This window comes from Myotis myotis, unplaced genomic scaffold (assembly GCF_014108235.1).
Source record: "Myotis myotis isolate mMyoMyo1 unplaced genomic scaffold, mMyoMyo1.p scaffold_m19_p_2, whole genome shotgun sequence".
NCBI lineage: Eukaryota > Metazoa > Chordata > Mammalia > Chiroptera > Vespertilionidae > Myotis > Myotis myotis.
This window is the reverse complement of record NW_023416324.1, coordinates 174,604,040-174,622,427: the sequence shown is the minus strand read 5'-3', so window position 1 is coordinate 174,622,427 and position 18,388 is coordinate 174,604,040. Positions and strand designations below refer to the sequence as shown.

General features: G+C 52.0%; 1 protein-coding gene across 3 annotated transcripts in view; it reads left to right on the top strand.

Moving 5' to 3' along the window:
- Positions 1-17,376, top strand: part of LOC118676757 (endothelin-converting enzyme 2) — a 35,434-nt gene extending 18,058 nt beyond the window's left edge. The window contains exons 1-19 of one of the 3 annotated variants that reach the window (XM_036351185.1): positions 3,302-3,622; positions 4,384-4,470; positions 4,839-4,974; positions 5,179-5,394; positions 5,849-5,973; positions 6,089-6,235; positions 6,388-6,453; positions 9,443-9,631; positions 10,331-10,473; positions 10,850-10,964; positions 12,212-12,322; positions 13,661-13,759; positions 13,860-13,937; positions 14,482-14,585; positions 14,776-14,886; positions 15,012-15,079; positions 15,242-15,432; positions 15,560-15,655; positions 16,341-17,376. In XM_036351185.1, coding sequence (XP_036207078.1) covers positions 4,384-4,470; positions 4,839-4,974; positions 5,179-5,394; positions 5,849-5,973; positions 6,089-6,235; positions 6,388-6,453; positions 9,443-9,631; positions 10,331-10,473; positions 10,850-10,964; positions 12,212-12,322; positions 13,661-13,759; positions 13,860-13,937; positions 14,482-14,585; positions 14,776-14,886; positions 15,012-15,079; positions 15,242-15,432; positions 15,560-15,655; positions 16,341-16,517 — 2,259 coding nt within the window. In that variant the 5' untranslated portion in view covers positions 3,302-3,622 and the 3' untranslated portion in view covers positions 16,518-17,376. The other 2 variants (XM_036351184.1, XM_036351188.1) reach the window with 2 other exon arrangements.
- Positions 17,377-18,388: the final 1,012 nt, after the last annotated feature.

The window sequence follows — 18,388 nt, the reverse complement described above, 5'->3', positions numbered from 1 at the left end:
TATACAGAAAATCATAAAGAAGTGAAAAGTAATCTCATCATTAGATATATTCATATAAACTCTTAGATGTTGAATTTCCCCTCCATTTTTTTTTTTTGTTATCATAGACAGTGCTGTGATGAACAAATGTAGGGGAAAAAATGGCCCATATATTTTGTAGCTCCTCCAATCAAGAAGTAGTATCTATTTCTCCAACCCTGAATCTGGGCTTAACCTTCTGGCTTGCTTTGCCCAATAGGGACATTAGCAAATGTATTGCAAGCGAAGACTTAGAAAAGGTTCATGTACTGGGCCTTACCCTATTTTCTGGTGCTGGGAATGTTGAGCTACCATATGAAGAAGCATGGGCTAGCTTACTGGAGAAGGAGAGACCACACAGAGACAAAGCCCAGTCATCCCAGCTGGAACCCAAACATGTAAATGAGGCCATTCAGCTAGACCACTCAGCTCCTGCTGAACTGACCCAGACCTGAAGAGGACCCAGTCAACCCCGCTGAACAGATAACTAATAAATGTTTGCTATTTTAATCCACAAAGTTTGGGTAGGTTTGTTATGTAGCAAAAGCTAGTATCATCCTAAAGAGGTAGCCATTATTAGCAGTTTGGTGTGTATCCTTCCAGATCTTTCTCCTGTGGATAATGATTAGTTCCTGGAACAATTTCCTAGAATTAGACTTCCTGGGGCAAATACTGTGTACACTTATATCTATTCATTTATATTTGCCAAAAACATCAATTTGTAAGCCACCAGCAATATATGAAAGTGACATATGCCCTGGCTGGTTTGGCTCAGTGGATAGAGCATTGGCCTGGGGACTGAAGGGTCCCGGGTTCTATTCCAGTCAAGGGCACATGCCCAGGTTGTAGGCTTGATCCCAGTAGGGGGCATGCAGGAGGCGGCCAATCAATGATTCTCTCTCATCAATGTTGTTTCTATCTCTCTCTCCCTCGCCCTTCCTCTCTGAAATCAATAAAAATATCTTTAAAAAAAAAAAAAAAGAAAGTGACATATTCCTCACCTTTGTCAACACTGAACATGGATGTTTCTTATCTTCATGACTACTTTATCCTTGTAAATGTAACACATAACCCATTGTTCATTCCCTCTCAATTTAAAATCAATGTAGAGAAAAGATTACTCCTGTAGGAAAGAAGAACAGAAAAGGGAGAGAATAATAGAACGAGAAAATAAAGCAGGGTCAAAGATTATAAACACAGAGGAAAGAAAGTAGAATTGTAGAATCAAGCAACCTCCAAGCTTCTTATAAATAGGATACTTAACATCTATTCAGGAATAATTATGAGCCTAATAAATGACTTGGGCCATGAGAGAGGCATGGAAAGGAACTGTCCATTTAGGCCAAGCCTAGTGAAACTGAGAACTCTACAAAAGTAGATACAGGGTCTTTCATATGTGGCTGCATTTCTCAGAGCAACTCTCTGAGATACGGATGACTGTTCCCATTTTACAGATGAAGAAAATGAAGGGTCAGAGCTTTCAAGTAACTTGGTAAAGATCATACAGCTGATAAAGAATTGAACCCAGATTTGAGTCCACGTCTGTCTCCCTTGAAAATAGATGTGTGTCCCCTAACTCTTCCAGAGAGGATATGGCAGAAGACAAGCAACTACTTAGGAGGAAGTATATCCTTGAGCCAGACCCCTTGGGTTTGAATCCCAGCTCTGCTACTAACTGTGTGACTCGGCCTCTCTGTGCCTCAGTTTTCTTCATCTGCAAAGTGGCTTCATAAGTGCCATGAGGATAAATGAGTACATAGGTGTAAAGCACCTACAACACTAGCTGGCACATAGTAAAGTGCTGTATAAACTTGCTATTTCCAGTATGGCATTGCAGCAGCCGTGCGACTATTTCTTATGAGCGTGTTGCCAGGAAGTCCTTACATAGCAGCTTTGTTTACACTCACATGGCCACGTCTTGGTGGAATTTCCCGTGGGGCAAGACCAACCCGGCTGCCATGTTTCTCTTCATCCAGGCTTGGGGGGAGAGGGAGAAGAAGTAAGTGCTGTGGTGCCACACTGTCATCAGAAAGAACATGAACAGCCGAAACCGGTTTGGCTCAGTGGATAGAGCGTCGGCCTGCGGACTGAAGGGTCCCAGGTTCGATTCCGGTCAAGGGCATGTACCTGGTTGCGGGCACATCCCCAGTGGGAGATATGCAGGAGGCGGCTGATCGATGTTTCTCTCTCATCGATGTTTCTGACTATCTCTCTCCCTTCCTCTCTGTAAAAAATCAATAAAATATATTTTTTAAAAAAGAAAGAAAGAACATGAACAACTCCAGGCGCTTGTCCCAAGTGGCCACGCCAAGTCCTTGCTGCTGCAGACCCCAGTATTCTGGAGGTGAAAGCTCCTTGCTCAGGGAACCAGACTAATCTAGAACCCACCTGCCTTCTCTACTATCTGGAAAACAGAACAGGCTTTCTCCAGCCTTTTCAATTTTCATTCCTACCTATAGGATTTTATTACTACAGCAGCAACACGAACAGCAGGTAACACAATGGGTGCTAGTATGTGTCAGACACTGTCCCAAGCATTTCACAAGTATTGTTTCATTTGGTTCTCACAACAATCCTTTGGAAAAAGGTACTATTCTTATTTCAATGTTATAAGTGAAGAAATTCAGCCTGAATCCAGAATCTTTCATCTTAACTATGACACCGTACTGTCTCCTGTTTGAGAACATGGAGTTATGGGGTGGAAAGTGCCAAAGAAAACAACCCAGCATTTCTCAGCCTGATTCATTCGGCACCCACCTTTTCTCAGCCACAGGCGCATTCCATGCGAGAACCATTTGCAGCAAGATGTTTGAGATTATGGATGTGCCACTTCTCAGGTCAGATTTATGTCCTGTGTTGGGGAGGAGGGTGGAGGATGACGCACTTACACACACACACACACACACACACACACACACACACACACACCACACACTGTGGTAAAAGAAAATACGAGACACTCAGCAGGGTAGCAGACTGCAACACCTCCAGGCCTGATTAAGGAACGACAATAAGGAAGGCAGATGGCAGATACATAGATGCCACACTATTGCCTTTCAGTTACGTAGCCCTTGGGTTGTGTGTGTTTTTTCTCTCTGTCTCTTCTTGTAAATCTCCCAAATAAAATGGTTTGCTTTCCTCAAGTTAGAAGTGTGAACACATCTTTAAATATCTGTGGATGGCTGTTTTACCCCTGCCAATTTGTCACCATCTGTAACCCTCTCTTTGTGCGATGATCTGATGACAGCAGTTATGTTGGAGAGTAAGAGTGCAGTCTTACAGCAACATGCAGGAGCCGAGTGAGTGTGGGCCCTGTGGGTGTTGTATCGGTGTGTGGCGTGTGTTGGGCCGGGAGCCCTGAGCATGTACACACTGTGTGTGAGTGGGCAGTGTGTACCTTCGGTGAGCATCCTGTGTGTGTACGGCTGTGTATGGGGCTGGGTGCTCGCCTGCGTCCTTGGGATCCATGTGCTCTCTGGGAACATCATGCGGACACGCTGTATGTGGGTCATCGCCTGCGTGCTGCTCTGTGTGTGCGGGCTGAAGAGCGGCTGTGCGCCCTGCCGGGGGAAGATGTTCCTCAGTGGAGTATAATTTCTCAAAGGTGTTTAAAGGGGATGGGGAGGGCCTGCAATCTGGGTAATTGGGCCGAGAAATAGCGGCAGAGTTTGGGCCTGGGTCAAAGGAATGTAAATGACGGGTGGCTGGTGAAAGGATGCTGCGGGGATGGGGACGGCTGACCCTTAGGAGGCGCGGGTTCCCTGCGGTTCAGGAGGGCGGCAGGTTCCCCAGCTCAGCGGGGCGGCCGCGGTCGGTCCCGGAGCGAGGTCTGGGCGGGCGCTCTTCCCCTCCCCCACGTCCCCGTCCCCAGGCGCAGCGCCGCGGGAGGCGGGGGGGAGCCCCCCACCCCCGGCAGGCGGGGGTGGCGGCGGCCAAGTGAAGGGCTGTGGCAGCGGCTACGATGGCGCGCGGCGGTGGGGCCTGGCCGGGGTCCGAGGCCGCGGCCTGGGCGAGGGCCAGCGGCCGGGAGCCCTAAGGTGCCGCCTGCCCGGACTCCACCATGAACATCGCGCTGCAGGAGCTGGGCGGCGGCGGTAATGTGAGTGGGGCTCCGGGCTCCAGGGTGGAGTTGCCCCCTCCCACAGTGGCGCGAGGGGGGCTGACGGACAGGCTCGGGCTGCGGGGCAGGGGTCGGAGGGGCCCAGGTCACAGGTCCCGGGAGGGGAAGGGGCCTCGCTGCAGGCGGGAGACGCCCGGCCTGGTGAGAGGCGCTGGGGCTTGGCCGTGGCCGAACAGCCCTATCCGCCTGACCTGGGTGGGCGCCCCATCCGCCTGACCTGGGTGGGCGCCCCAACTGTCGGGCAGATGGTGGAGTACCGACGGGCCACGCTGCGGGAAGACGACGCACCCGAGACCCCCGTGGAGGGCGGAGCCTCCCTGGACGCTGTGGAGGTGAGCCAGGGGTTCTCCCTTCCTCACCGCCCCCGCCCTGGCAGGAAGCCTGGCATACCCAGCGGCTTCTGGTTGCCCTGGAGGGTCCCCTGCACCTGCCCCCACCCGCCTCCGCTCTGACTCTGGCCTCTGCGCTAGGACTATGGCGAGGCGATGCTAAGCCATGACGTTGCACAAAACAGGCTCAAGACTCAGTTCAGCCTGCCTCATTGCCTCCGTGCCCAGAGGTCACCCCAGTGGCATCTTTACGCCATGGCTCTGAAAACTGCCTGTGCCTTCACCCCCGCCCCCCCAGGACTTCTGTGATCTCAGATCCCCCACCCCCACCCCCACCTGCAGCTGGCTAGCTGTGTCACCCTGTTCCCCAGGTGGGATTCCAGAAGAGGACAAGACACCTCCTAGGCTTGCACACCCAGCTGGAGCTGGTCTTGGCAGTGGTCTCTCTGCTGCTGGCTGCACTGCTTCTGGGCTGCGTTGTGGCCCTGGGGGTCCAGTACCACAGAGGTAGGTGGGCTCATACCGGCCCCCAGCACTTCCAGCTGTGGGGACTCTGGAGCTGACGGGCCTCTAAGATATCCTCTGGGTGGGCCACCTTCCCCGGCTTGTCTCCCTCCTTCCAACCTTCCCGCTGTCACGGCCCCTCTCAAAGCATTTGCCTTTCTCAGACCGACTGACAGCCCCCTATCCTGGCCATGTTCCCTGCCACAGACCCTTCCCACAGCACCTGCCTCACAGAGGCCTGCATTCGAGTGGCTGGGAAAATCCTGGAGACCCTTGACCGCGGGGTGAGCCCCTGTGAGGACTTTTACCAGTTCTCCTGCGGAGGCTGGATTCGGAGGAACCCCCTGCCTGACGGGCGTTCTCGCTGGAACACGTTCAATAGCCTCTGGGACCAGAACCAAGCCATCCTGAAGCACCTGCTGGGTGAGTGCGCCTGTCCGGGGCCTGTGCCAAGTACCTGCTTCGTGCCCAGCATAAGGCTTGGCACTCAGTAGGTACTTAATAAATGTCCACAAATGAAGAAATGACTGAGAACACTCCTGGGGTAAGGGATGCAGAGAGCAGGGGACTCCTGAAAGGTGGAGATGGGTTTCAGGGGGCAGACCTCTGAGTAAATGGAGGAACTCCTCTCTGCATTCTGTCTGGAGGGCTGCTGAGCTGTGGTAGGCACCAGGGAGCCTGTAGTGCTCAGAGATCTTGGATGGTCTTCATGGACAGGGGAGAGGAAGCCACACTTGGCTGTTTCACCCAGTCTTCCTGGGTTTGCATTAGGAGGGAAGCCCCATGATCAGAAGGCAAAAGAGGGACCAAGTAAGGGCCCGGGAACCTGCTCAGCAGTCAGCATAGTTGCCACCTGGACCTTTATTCTACTCCACAGAAAACACCACCTTCAATTCCAGCAGCGAAGCTGAGCGGAAGACACAGCGCTTCTACCTATCCTGCCTACAGGTGGAGCGCATCGAGGAGCTGGGAGCCCAGCCGCTGCGAGACCTCATTGAAAAAGTACAGCCCCTGGGTGGGCTGTGGGCAGGGAGAGGACAGGACTTGGAAGAGGGTGTGGCCCCCTGGAAGCTTTGGGGGCCCCTGTGTCATAGGTTCCACGATGGTCTCTACTCAGATTGGTGGTTGGAATGTTACGGGGCCCTGGGACCAAGACAACTTCATGGAGGTGCTGAAGGCAGTAGCAGGGACCTACAGGGCCTCTCCCTTTTTCACCGTCTACATCAGCGCTGACTCTAAGAGTTCCAACAGCAATGTTATACAGGTACACGGCTGGGGAAAGGTGGGGGAGGACTTATGGACCATTTGCTGAGGCCAGACTCTCCTCCCTTCTGACCAGCAGGCTGGGAACGCCCCCCTGCACAAGAGTCCAGGTTTAGGTGGGGGTGGGCTTACTCCTTTACCTTGCTATTGCAGGTGGACCAGTCTGGGCTCTTTCTACCTTCTCGAGATTACTACCTAAACAGGACCGCCAATGAGAAAGTAAGGAGCATCCTGAGTCCCCATCCCTGCCCCCTGTTGAGCTGGGCTGATCTCTGTTTACTTTTCCCAAGGTCAGGGTGGAGAACTAAGATGAGCCTGTCCTATCACCTAGTGAGCTGACTACCCTTCCTTCCTCCTTTTCCCCTTCATTCTTCTTTCCCTTCCCTTCCCTTCTTCCTTCTTTCCTCTCCTCTCCTCTCCTCTCCTCTCCTCTCCTCTCCTCTCCTCTCCTCTCCTCTCCTCTCCTCTCCTCTCCTCTCCTCTCCTGTCTTCTCCTCTCTCCTTCCTTCCTTCCTTCCTTCCTCCCTTCCTTCCTTCCTTCCTTCCTTCCTTCCTTCCTTCCTTCCTTCCTCTTCTTCTTCTTCTTCTTCTTCCAGGAAAACATTTTATAGGCACCTACCATGTGCCTGTGCAGTGGGGGAATTCTGAGATGTACCTTTCAGAGTTACAAGAAACTTTCAGTGTAGATGGGATCATGGACCTAGATATCTGAGAATAAGACTCCAAGAGGGTTTTGGGGACTCAGGAGAGACTTGGGTAGCCAGAGAATGTTTCCTAATAAGATTACATTTGAGCCCCACCACCATGGCTTGGTGGTTGAGCGTAGACCTATGAACCAGGAGGTCATGGATTGATTCCCAGTCAGTCGGGGCACATGCCCGGGTTGCAGGCTCGATCCCATCGTTGATGTTTCTCTCTCTCCCTCTTTGAAATCAATAAAAACATTAAAAAAAAAAAAAGAGCTTCAAAAATTTTTAAAAAAATTACATTTGAGCCAGGCCCTGTAGAATATCTAGGGGTGAGTGATATTATGCTGGGTAAAAAGAACAGTTTAAACAAAAGTGTTGAAGAAGGAAAGGCTATGGTGTACTTGGACCACGGGAAGGGGTCCAGTTTGGCAAAATGAAAGCTCAAGCAGATGAGAGGCTGGGAAGATGGACAGGGTCTAGTTCTGGAAGGGACCTGCAATGGCACCCTAAGGAGTTCTTGTATAGGCCTCGGACCAGTGCATGCTCCAGGGCAGGGAGGGAGTGACCCACTGAGCAGTGCTCTGGGAAGCCAGTTTGGCTGGGGTGTGAAAAGTAGATGCAAGAGAGGGAGCTTGAAGATCAGTTAAGAGTTGCTGCAGTACTTCAGGCTCTGAGTCTGTAAGGATCCAAATGGGGGAAGAGGCAGAGGGACTGTTAGGAAGGGAAGGATGCAGGAGACATAAGTCCCAATTGTGAATTGTTGGTGACTGGATGTTAGAAGAGAGGAGTGGGAGGAGGAAGAGTTGAAGCAAGTTAAGGCTACCAACCAGAATGATGGCGGAATGGTGGGGTCCTTAGAAAGTCAAGGGTGCCTGGAGGAGAACCAGCTTAGGGCACATTGGGTCAGAGGAAACAATGTGATGTCACAGGAAAAGGGCAGATGCTGAACTCAGACCTTGAGTCCAGTCCCAGCTCTGCGGCTTGGTGCAGGTTGATCCAGCTCCCGGAGACTTCATCTGCAAAATGGGATCATAGCACCGACCTCATATGGTATTTTGGGGGGGGGGCGGGGCAAGCTTATGCTCCTGCATGTGGCAGACACTCAGGGAGTGGGAGCTGCTGATGTTAGACGTGTGAGTGTGAGGGACCTGGCACCATCTGTATGGAGAGGTCAGCAGGCAGCTGTAAAAGCTGGGTGCATTCCTGGAGAGAGGATGAGGCTGGAGGGAGCTGTGGGCTTGAGGGGCATCTCCTTGGAAACGTAGACAAAGGCTCTAGGAGAGAGGAGAGAAAGGGGGAGAATAGGAAAAGGAGAAAAGGAAAGCCTTTCTCAAGGACAGTGGGAGAAGAAGAGCCAGAAGAGGAGGCTGCTATGGAGTAGGACAGCCAGGAGAGCCATTTATCCTTCTTTCATTCATTCTCAAACACTTACTGAGCATTCCTCAACCAGACCTCTTCTAGGCCTGTGGTGAACACGACATTGCCACTGCCCTCCAAGTGGGGGAGAAGACATGAAATAGCTGGGTACGTCCTGTTTACAGTTGCCAGGACTGTTACAGAGAAGCATGGCATTCTGAGAGTGAGTGTAACAGGCAGCCAGCCTAGTCCTAGGGTCAGGGTAGACTGCAGGGAAGAGAGAGTGTTTTAGGCAAAGGGAATGGCTAGCTTATGTCCAGGCTCTGAGGTGGGAAGGAACATGGTCCATTGACAGACTAGAGAGAGAGCAGGAAGGGAGAGGGGTCCGAGTCCTTCTGGACAGCTATATAGATTCATATATTACATGAACATTGTGGGTCAAGTTTAGCATTTATCCCAAAAGAAATAGAGACTCAAGTGCAGGGAGTGGTGTGAAGAGATGTGTGGTTTTGACATCATCGGAGTCAGAGGAAGAGAGAATTTGGAGAATGCAGGAGAGAACCACGTGGTCCAAGACTTGGGAAAGGGAAGGAGAAAGGCTCTTACCGTGTTGCCAGTAGTCATGGGTAGGGAGTCTCCTATGCCAGCATCTCTGGGAAGCTGCAGTGCAAAAGGTTCAGAGAGGATAAAAACTTAGCAGTAAAGCAAAGTTTAGCAAAGTATCAAAAGTCAGTCTCAAGATGAAGGTAAGGAGGTAGAGAGAGGAAGGGGTAAGTCAGTGGGCAGGGTAGGGGTCAAGATCACTGGTTGAACTAACCATCCCCCTGAGGAGCTGGGTTGACTGAGATTGATACTCACACCTCTGCCTCTGACACCAGCAGTGAGGAAAAGGAGAGGTGGGGACCATGAGAAAAGCTGAAGTTTAGAGAAAGGGATTCTAAAACTTTTCAGTAGAAGGGAAGAGAAGATGGCCTTTGGTGATTAAGGGAGCTCCGGGTGAGAGTGAAGAGTGGTCCCTGGGAGGGGGACCACAGGGAGTCAGTGCTAAACAGTGCTGAGGGGCAGCGGAAGGAATGGTAAGCAGAGGTGGCGGCCAGAACAGACTCCCTCAGCCTTGGGCAGGACCTGTTGCTGGGCTGTAAGGATGACTCGGGTTTTGACAGGTGCTTACTGCCTACCTGGACTACATGGAAGAGCTGGGGATGTTGCTGGGTGGACAGCCAGCCTCCACACGGGAGCAGATGCGGAAGGTGCTGGAGCTGGAGATACAACTGGCCAACATCACGGTGCCCCAGGACCAGCGCCGGGACGAGGAGAAGATCTATCGCAAGATGAGCATCGCAGAGCTGCAGGTGGGGCCAGTGGGGAACAGGGACAACTGGGAGGCGCCAGCCCCTGGCGCAGACCTCTCAGCTTCTCTTCAGGCCATCTTCCTGAGGCAGCCGGTCCTTTTTTCACTTCCTTGCCTTTCTGAGCTTCCCAGCTGCATAGTTGCTATCCTGGAAAGAAAAGTGGTGACCACTGTAGGCCATCTTTCACTGGGCCATCCCTTGGTCCCTTTCTTGTTGCCTGGGCATGCATAGAGAGATCAAGTTAAAAACCTGTAACAACTTGTACAAGATATCCACGAAACAATCAGAAAGTGTGTGGAAGCATCTCCTAGGGGGCCCTCACTGTGCCAGGCATCAACCCTTCAGTTGTTGGATTATGGAGAAGTTGGGTCAGGGGGTTCTAGAGGAGAGGTCACCTATGTAGGGATGCTGGGTGGTATCAGAGGAATGGTGTTTTCAACTGTTATGAAAATCTGTGAATAGCTGTGCCCCAGCTAAATATCACACGTGGTGGTTTTCCTTGAATAAGTGACTGGGCTCCGAGATTGAGGGGCGCTCAGGCCTGGAAAAGGGTTTATTGAAGGAAGGGGCCACAAAGCAATTAATAGCTGTTACCTTGGTAATGGGAAGGACTCCCAGGCTCCAACATATCAGTGGGTGAAGGGTCTGCTGGGAGCCAGGTGAGCAAGCAGGGAGGCTTGAGATATATTTTGCTCCCAGGCCCTGGCGCCCTCCATGGACTGGCTGGAATTCCTGTCTTTCTTGCTGTCACCGCTGGAGCTGAGCGACTCTGAGCCTGTGGTGGTGTATGGGACGGATTATTTGCAACAGGTGTCAGAGCTCATCAACCACACGGAGCCAAGGTATGGGGGATGGGGCTCAGGGCTCCGTGCAGGTCCCGGGCAGGAACTGAGCATAGGGAAGTGGCATACCAGACACAGAAGGATTTGACAAGGCCCTGGACATTCCAGCCAGCAAAAAACAATGTCTGTGATCTACTCCCCTCAGCCAGGGCTTCAGGGGGTCTACATGTGATCTGTATCCCTGCTCCAACCTGACTTCTGCAGGCAGGTGTATGGTCCCAGGGAGAGAGAGAGAGAGAGAGAGAGAGAGAGAGATTGATTCTGGGACAGCTCCCACCTACGCCTCTCAGCCAGCTGCCTGCACATCTGTGGAGCTGGTTTAGGGTAGCAATGGTAACCCACCTGCCTTTTTCTTATGTTTTGGTCTGGACGCCAGCACCCTGAACAATTACCTGATCTGGAACCTGGTGCAGAAGACAACCTCGAGCCTGGACCGCCGTTTTGAGTCTGCACAAGAGAAGCTGCTGCAGACCCTCTATGGCACCAAAAAGGTGGGCTCTCGTCTCTACTCCCACTTTCCTGCCCGGCCTCGCCGAGGCTTCACGCTTACTGTGTCAGGCACCAGTTGCCTCATGGTGTGTTAGGGAGCACAGGATCAAGCGGGCTTGGGTTACAACCCCAACTCCTCCATCTTTTTAGCCAATGGGCCTTGGTCATGTCACCTAGCCTCTCTGAATCCCCATTCCCAGGTCTGTAAAGCAGGAGTATGTGCAGGAAGGATATATGCCGTTCTTGGATTCTAGGCGCCCTGGTCAGTGGGGAAAGTGGACATGTACAATTATTTAAGGGTGATAAGAGCTTGCATTGAATGAAAGAACTTCTTCATGTTATAGGACAGAGGTGGGGACAGCACATTATACCTGGGGGGATAGGTGGCATCAGGAAAGGCTACTCCGAAGAGGTGACATTTGAAGAGTGAGTTCTCCAAACAAACAAGAGAGAAGGGCAGTCCAGGCAGAAGGAACAGGATGTGAAAATTCCCAGAGGCCAGAGGGAGCATGGTGGGTTTGCATGTGTTCTGGTGTGAGCTTGAGGACAGGGCAGCCGAGGCTGAGGGTGGGGAGATGGGCCTGGGGCCATCCGTGACGGGACCCGAAGGTTGTGTTAAGAAGTCTGGCATTGTTTTATTTTTTCAGGGATGGGGAACCATGGGATGGTTTTAAGGAGAAGAGAAACGCAGTTAGATTTATGTATTAGATCATCTTTCTGGCAGCCAAATGGAAGATGGAGGAGAGTGGCCGAGGAGAGGGGAGGAGAATGGAATTAGAGTTTCCAGTTAGGAGAACACTGCAATCTTCAGGCAAGAGATGAGAGTGTTGTAGTGCAGGGCAGTGGCAAAAGGGTGGTCGGGAGAGATGATTAGGAAGTGGTTTGTAGGAACTGGTGATAAATTGAATGTAGGGGTAAGGAGAGGGGGGAAGCTGGTGACTTCCAGGTTTCTGGCGTGGGGGACTGAGATGTGGAGCTGAGCAAAGAAACCTCTGGACCCAATGGGCCTCTTAGGAATTTAAGAGGAGGAGAGCGCCAGGAACAGAGTGGGTAGCACACACGTTTCTCCCGAGGTTTCTCAGAGGGGGTTGGCACACCTTGTGATAGTGCTCCTCGTTGTCCATGGAGCCCAAGGAGAGATGGCACCCAAACCCAGGCCTCCATTGTCTCGAGCTGAGAGGGGCTGGCCCCAGAGATAGCATGGAGGACAGAGCCCTCTCTGGGAGGCCTGGCTCTTTGTCCCTTGCAGTCCTGCATACCAAGGTGGCAGACCTGTATCTCCAACACAGACGATGCCCTTGGCTTCGCTCTGGGCTCCCTCTTTGTGAAGGCCACATTTGACCGGCAAAGCAAGGAAATTGTGAGTTTTCAAGTTTCCTCCAACTCTACCCCTTGTTTTAGTTAAAATTCACTGTTCATATTTGTGAGTATGTATAGGAAAAAATGGAAGGAAATTGGGATTATGGGATTATGACGGGTTCCTTTTGTCCTTTAAAGTTTTCTGCATTTCCCAAATTTCCTATAATGAGTTTATGTTACCTGTTTCATAAGAAAAAACAATATTTACTTATTTTTCTCACCTGAGGATGTTTTTCATTGATTCAAGAGAGGAAGGGAGAGGGAGCGAGAGAAACATCAATGTGACAGAGAAACATCGACCGGTTGCCTCATGTAGGCGCCCCAACTGGGGATCGAACCTGCAACCTGGGTGTACCCTGACCAGAAATCGAACTCTCGACCCTTCGGTTCAAAGAATGAGGGTCTAACCACTGAACCACCGACCAGGGCTTTATTTATTTTTTTATTAAGAGATGATAATGTGCCGAGACCGGTTTGGCTCAGTGGATGGAGCGTCGGCCTGCGGACTAAAGGGTCCCAGGTTCGATTCCGGTCAAGGGCATGTACCTGGGTTGCGGGCACATCCCCAGTGGGGAGTGTGCAGGAGGCAGCTGATCGATGTTTCTCTCTCATCGATGTTTCTAACTCTCTATCCCTCTCCCTTCCTCTCTGTAAAAAATCAATAAAAATATATTTTTTTAAAAAAGATGATAATGAATGTGCTGAAAGTATTATCTACAAGAATGTTTATGGCAGTGTTGTTGATAATAAGAGGGAATAAAAACAGCTTAAATGTCTAATCATAGGAGAATGGAAAAATAAACTGTGGTTAGAATGGGCTATGAGGCAGCTTTAAAACTGATGATATATTTTTAAGTGAAAAAGAAGTTGCAAAATACACACACACACACACACACATATTGTACAATATAATTCCATTATATATATATGGAAAGACACTATAAGTAAATAATCAAATGTTAAATGAAGTTGTCTCTGAGTGAGGGATTATAAGTGGTCTATTTTCTTCTTCAATTCTTCTCAGTTTTCGCAATTTCCTGTTATCAATGCTTTCCCTTTGTCATCAGATAAAAATCAATGCGCTACATTAAATTTAATATTAATTCAATTGAATTTTCAGTTAAAATTTTTGATTAATTAGAACAAAAGACACCCACAATCCCAGCACCTTCACAAAGCATGTTTCCTTCTCATCCTCCCCAGATGCTCAGCCTTAGTTCAGGGATTTGGGCACTCCCACATGCTCCCCTGGAAGGACAGGGATGGGACACCAGGTGGACGGGGGAGAAAGGACTCATTAATGCGAGTGGGGGCCAGACTTGTGTCCCTTCCCTCCCAGGCAGAGGGGATGATTAGCGAGATCCGAGATGCCTTTGAGGAGAGCCTGGGACAGCTGGTTTGGATGGATGAGAAGACCCGCCAGGCAGCCAAAGAGAAAGTAAGCTGTGGCCAGGGTTGGGGCGCCATCTTGAGGTGGGGATGGAGGATACAGTTTTATGGGAGACTGGGGAAGGAAACCCATCACCTGGTCTCTTCAGGCAGATGCCATCTATGATATGATCGGCTTCCCGGACTTCATCCTGGAGCCTAAAGAGCTGGATGATGTTTATGATGGGGTGAGTACCTCTGCTTCAGCCCCATGGAGGGGCACTATTCCCTGGGCTCAATAGGAGCTCAAGCACTCAATAGGAGGGAAAGAGGTGCTGGTTAGTTCCTTTCAGAGGCAATGCAGGCAACCTACATTGCTCAAGTGCCGGCTCTGTGCTAGGCTGCAGGGCACACCTTAGTAGAAGGCAGTGTGAACCAGCAGGGATTTGCAGTCAAACCTGACTCAAATCCTGTTTCTACCTCTATCTGTGTAACCCTGGACAAGTTAGATAACCTCTCTCTCTCTCTGAGCCTCAGTTTCTTCATCTGTAAAATGGGGGTCCTATAAGTTCCTACCTCGTAGGGTTCCTGTGAGAACAAAAGGAGGGAGTATGTGGGGGGAAAAAAGCAATGTGCATAAGTGCTCACCAAGTATTGGTGTTTATTACTTACTAGATACTTTATGGTTGAAGGAACTGAGGCTCAGAGAGGTGCTAATTAGTAGCCAAGCTGGAACTTTATCTGCTCCAACATGTTCTCTTGCTTGCTTTCTCCTTCCCACCATTCCGGTAGTATGAAGTCTCTGAAGATTCCTTCTTCCAGAACATGTTGAATTTGTACAACTTCACTGCCAAAGTGATGGCTGACCAGCTCCGAAAGCCTCCCGGCCGGGAACAGTGAGAATGGAGGGCGGTAGACAGTTGGGGCAGCAAGAGAAGCAGGGGAGGTTTCCAGGGCTTGGGGGGATGGGCAAGACTGATCCAAACCAGTGACACAAGGTCCTTGCTGGAGGTAGGTCAAGGCTGCTGGGCTGGGAGGAGCATCGGGAGAGTCAGGAGATGAAGCCTCTCCCTTTCCCGCCCCCAGGTGGAGCATGACCCCCCAGACAGTGAATGCCTACTACCTTCCAACCAAGAATGAAATTGTCTTCCCTGCTGGCATCCTGCAGGCCCCCTTCTACGCCCGCAACCACCCCAAGTGTGTCTGAGGCAGGAGGGGCTGGGTGTTGGAGCCTGGGCCTATGGGTGGGCTGGGAGCAGGGCTGGAGGTGGGATCCAGAAATCCCCCTACCGTCTCCTCACTCAGCATTCCTCACCTGCCAGGGCCCTGAACTTTGGTGGCATCGGTGTGGTGATGGGCCACGAGTTGACACATGCCTTTGATGACCAAGGTAGAGGCCCATGGAGTTGTTCCCTTCAGCCTACAATTCCCAGTGGCTCCTGCAAGGCCTTGAGATGTTGGGAGCAGGTCGAACGAACCCTGGAGAGGGGAGCTCCTGACCTCAAGGGTTGAGCTCTGGTCCCGGTGGGGTGCAAAGGTTCATTCTCCTCAGGGCGTGAGTATGACAAGGAAGGGAACCTGCGGCCATGGTGGCAGAATGAGTCGCTGGCAGCCTTCCAGAATCACACGGCCTGCATGGAGGAGCAGTACAGCCAGTACCGGGTCAATGGGGAGAAGCTCAACGGCCGCCAGACACTGGGGGAGAACATTGCTGACAATGGAGGGCTTAAGGCTGCCTACAACGTGAGTGCCTGGCTATCCCTCCAGTGGCTGAGGCCCACCCTGTGGGGGGAGGAAGTGGAGGGCGGAGAGTGGGTTGGAGGGGGTGGGTAGTCCCTGGTGGACTTACCGCTCCTGTGTCCAACCCTAGGCTTACAAGGCGTGGCTGAGAAAGCATGGGGAGGAGCAGCAGCTGCCAGCTGTGGGGCTCACCAACCACCAGCTCTTCTTTGTGGGATTTGCCCAGGTATTGCCCTCCTGGGAGGCCTGGGGTCTGCCCCTCTCCCGCTTCTTCCTGGGTGTGTCTTTAGAAGTCTGGGACATGTGGGAAGTGGGGCCAAAGTTGTGGGGGTGGAAGGTGGTCTGGGGAGGCCTCTTGGCTGGGGCACACCCAAGCCTGTGAGGAAGCCTGGGGAGAGAGGATTCTTCAGGAGGCTTTTGCAGATCTCAGAGGGCAGGGCCGGGCCTGCTTGAGGGGGCGGGGTGGGCAGCAGGACTGATCTCACCGTGTACTGGGAGGTGGCAGTGGAGGAGGAAACTAAAGCTCAGGTACAGAGTGGCTCCTCCAGGGCTACCCAGGAATAAAGTAAGTGGCAGAGTGCGACTCAGGCAGGGTGTCCTCGAGGCACTTGGCACGACAGCAGGCAGCCTCTGGGGGTGGGCTTCTTCCCCTCAGATGCAGCAGCCCCATTTCCAGGACAGCTTTGAAGGGCCTTCAAGGAATTGGGGAGAGAGGGTGCATCCCCTCCCTTACTGCTGATAGCCAGGGGTTGGAGCTGATGCTGGCTGAGCCCCGCCTGTGTTCCTGAGGCCTCCTGAGCTGAGGGGCGGTGCAGTGGTGGTTTGTGTCCCTGGATGGCTCTGCTGCAGCCCAGTCTGTGACCTTGCCCACATTAGACACCGTATGTCCCCGTGTCTGTCCTGGCCCGCAGGTGTGGTGCTCGGTCCGCACACCCGAGAGCTCTCACGAGGGGCTGGTGACCGACCCCCACAGCCCTGCCCGCTTCCGTGTGCTGGGCACTCTCTCCAACTCCCGTGACTTCCTGCGGCACTTCGGCTGCCCTGTCGGCTCCCCCATGAACCCAGGGCAGCTGTGTGAAGTGTGGTAGACCTGGGTCCGGGGAGAAGTGGCCAGCTGTTGCTAGGGCCTGGGGCAGCTCGCCCAGCAAGGCTGTTTGCTCTGGAGTTTGGAGAAGGCACATGCCAGCTGGACTGGGTCTAGCCCCTCCACACCACAGGTGACATAGGTCCCAGTCCCTGCTCAACCACCACATTGTGCCTCTGCTTTGGGGGTGCCCCTGCCTCTAGCAGAGCCCCCACCACTCACTGTGACATCCTTCCATGTCACCTTGCCTGAAGGAGGCCTGGGTGGGGGGTGGGGGGCATCAGCTCCCCCAGGAAGGAGCTGGCCTTTCTAGCCCCAAGCTCACTTGGCTGGATGGCCATGGGGCCTGCTATGCTTCTTCTGGAGGCTCACACAATGCTCACTTGGGAGTGGACTTAGCTCCTTTAGCACCCCCCTCAGGGGCCGCCCTCCACCTCACGCTCCTCATACTGCTGCTTCCCACACTGCTGCCAACCCTCACTGACAGACCAACTGTGCTTGGCTCTTAGTGGAAGCCCGAGGGCCTCTGCAAGCCTCCCTGCTGCCTCCTGGTTTCCCTGGGCTCAGAGTGGAAGTGTGTATGTGTAGGGGATGCTAGTTCCTGTGTCTTGGGGCACAACTCTTAAGGGAGGGCTGAGTCTTCCCGGACCAAGCCGGAAAGCAGATAGAACAGGGAGAGGGAAGGACAGAGTTTATTTTTACAGGGAAGAGGGTGGGGAGGGTGTGGTCTTGGCCCTGTAGGACCCTGTGCCAATAAATAGACACGCATCAGTCAGCCTGTCTCTTCCTTTGGTCCTGTTTTCATTTATTTATTTACTCATCCCACCAATGTTTATTGAGCAGCTACTATATGCCAGGCACTCTTGTGGACACTCAGTAACTCACTCACCAGAAACAGGGGACTGACGTTTGAAGCCCCAAGAAGATAGAGAAAGAGAGGTGGGATGGAAGAATGGGATGAAGCTAAATCTGATAGGGCAGAGTACATCCTCTGCTCACTGGTGGCCATATCGCCATTGCCTGCTTTTCCACAGTTCAAAGGCTTTGCCACTGCCCTCCCCTGGTGCGTGCAACTGGGCCTGACACTGAGTTCAGGGTAACTACGGCACTAGGGTCAGCTTGAAAAGTGGGTGGCACTCACCCTGCAGTGGAGGGAAATATGCCATTCCCTGGAGCTCAGAGTACCAGCCGCTGCTTGCTGCTGAAAAGGCATGCATTTCCCTAGTACCTCAAAGGCTCAGTGCTCCTGAGAGTCACCTACATACACTCATCAGGGCCTAGCAAGTGCTAGGCACAGAGATGGCAGATACAGCTGTCACCCTCCAGAGTAAGGGAGGGAAAGAAGCATTTATTGAAAACCTCTTGCATTCCAGGCACCTCTCACTCAGTCATTTATTAGTTTATACATCCACAGATATATTTTAAAAAATGTATCAGTTACCAACAATGTTCCAGTCCCTGGTGCTGCAGAGATGAGTAAGATGGTTCCTTCTCTCAAGCGACTCTCCTCTTGACACTTTCACCTTCATGAGCTCGTCTAATCCTCATAGCAACGTTTTTTGTTGTTGTTGATTCTCACCTGAGGATATGTTTCTGTTGATTTTTAGAGAGAGTAGAAAGGACGGGGAGAGACAGAGGGAGAAACATAGATGTGAGAGAGACACATCGATTGCCTTCTGCATGCCCCAACCAGGGCTGGGGATCAAGCCTGCAACCAAGGTACGTGCCCTTGACCAGAATTGAACCAGGGACCCTTCAGTCCGAGGACCGATGCTCTACCCACTGGGCCAAATCAGCCAGGGCGCAACATATTTTATAAGTCCTTCAGTTTCCATTTTACAGATATAACCCTAACCACTTCACTGAATTCAAAGA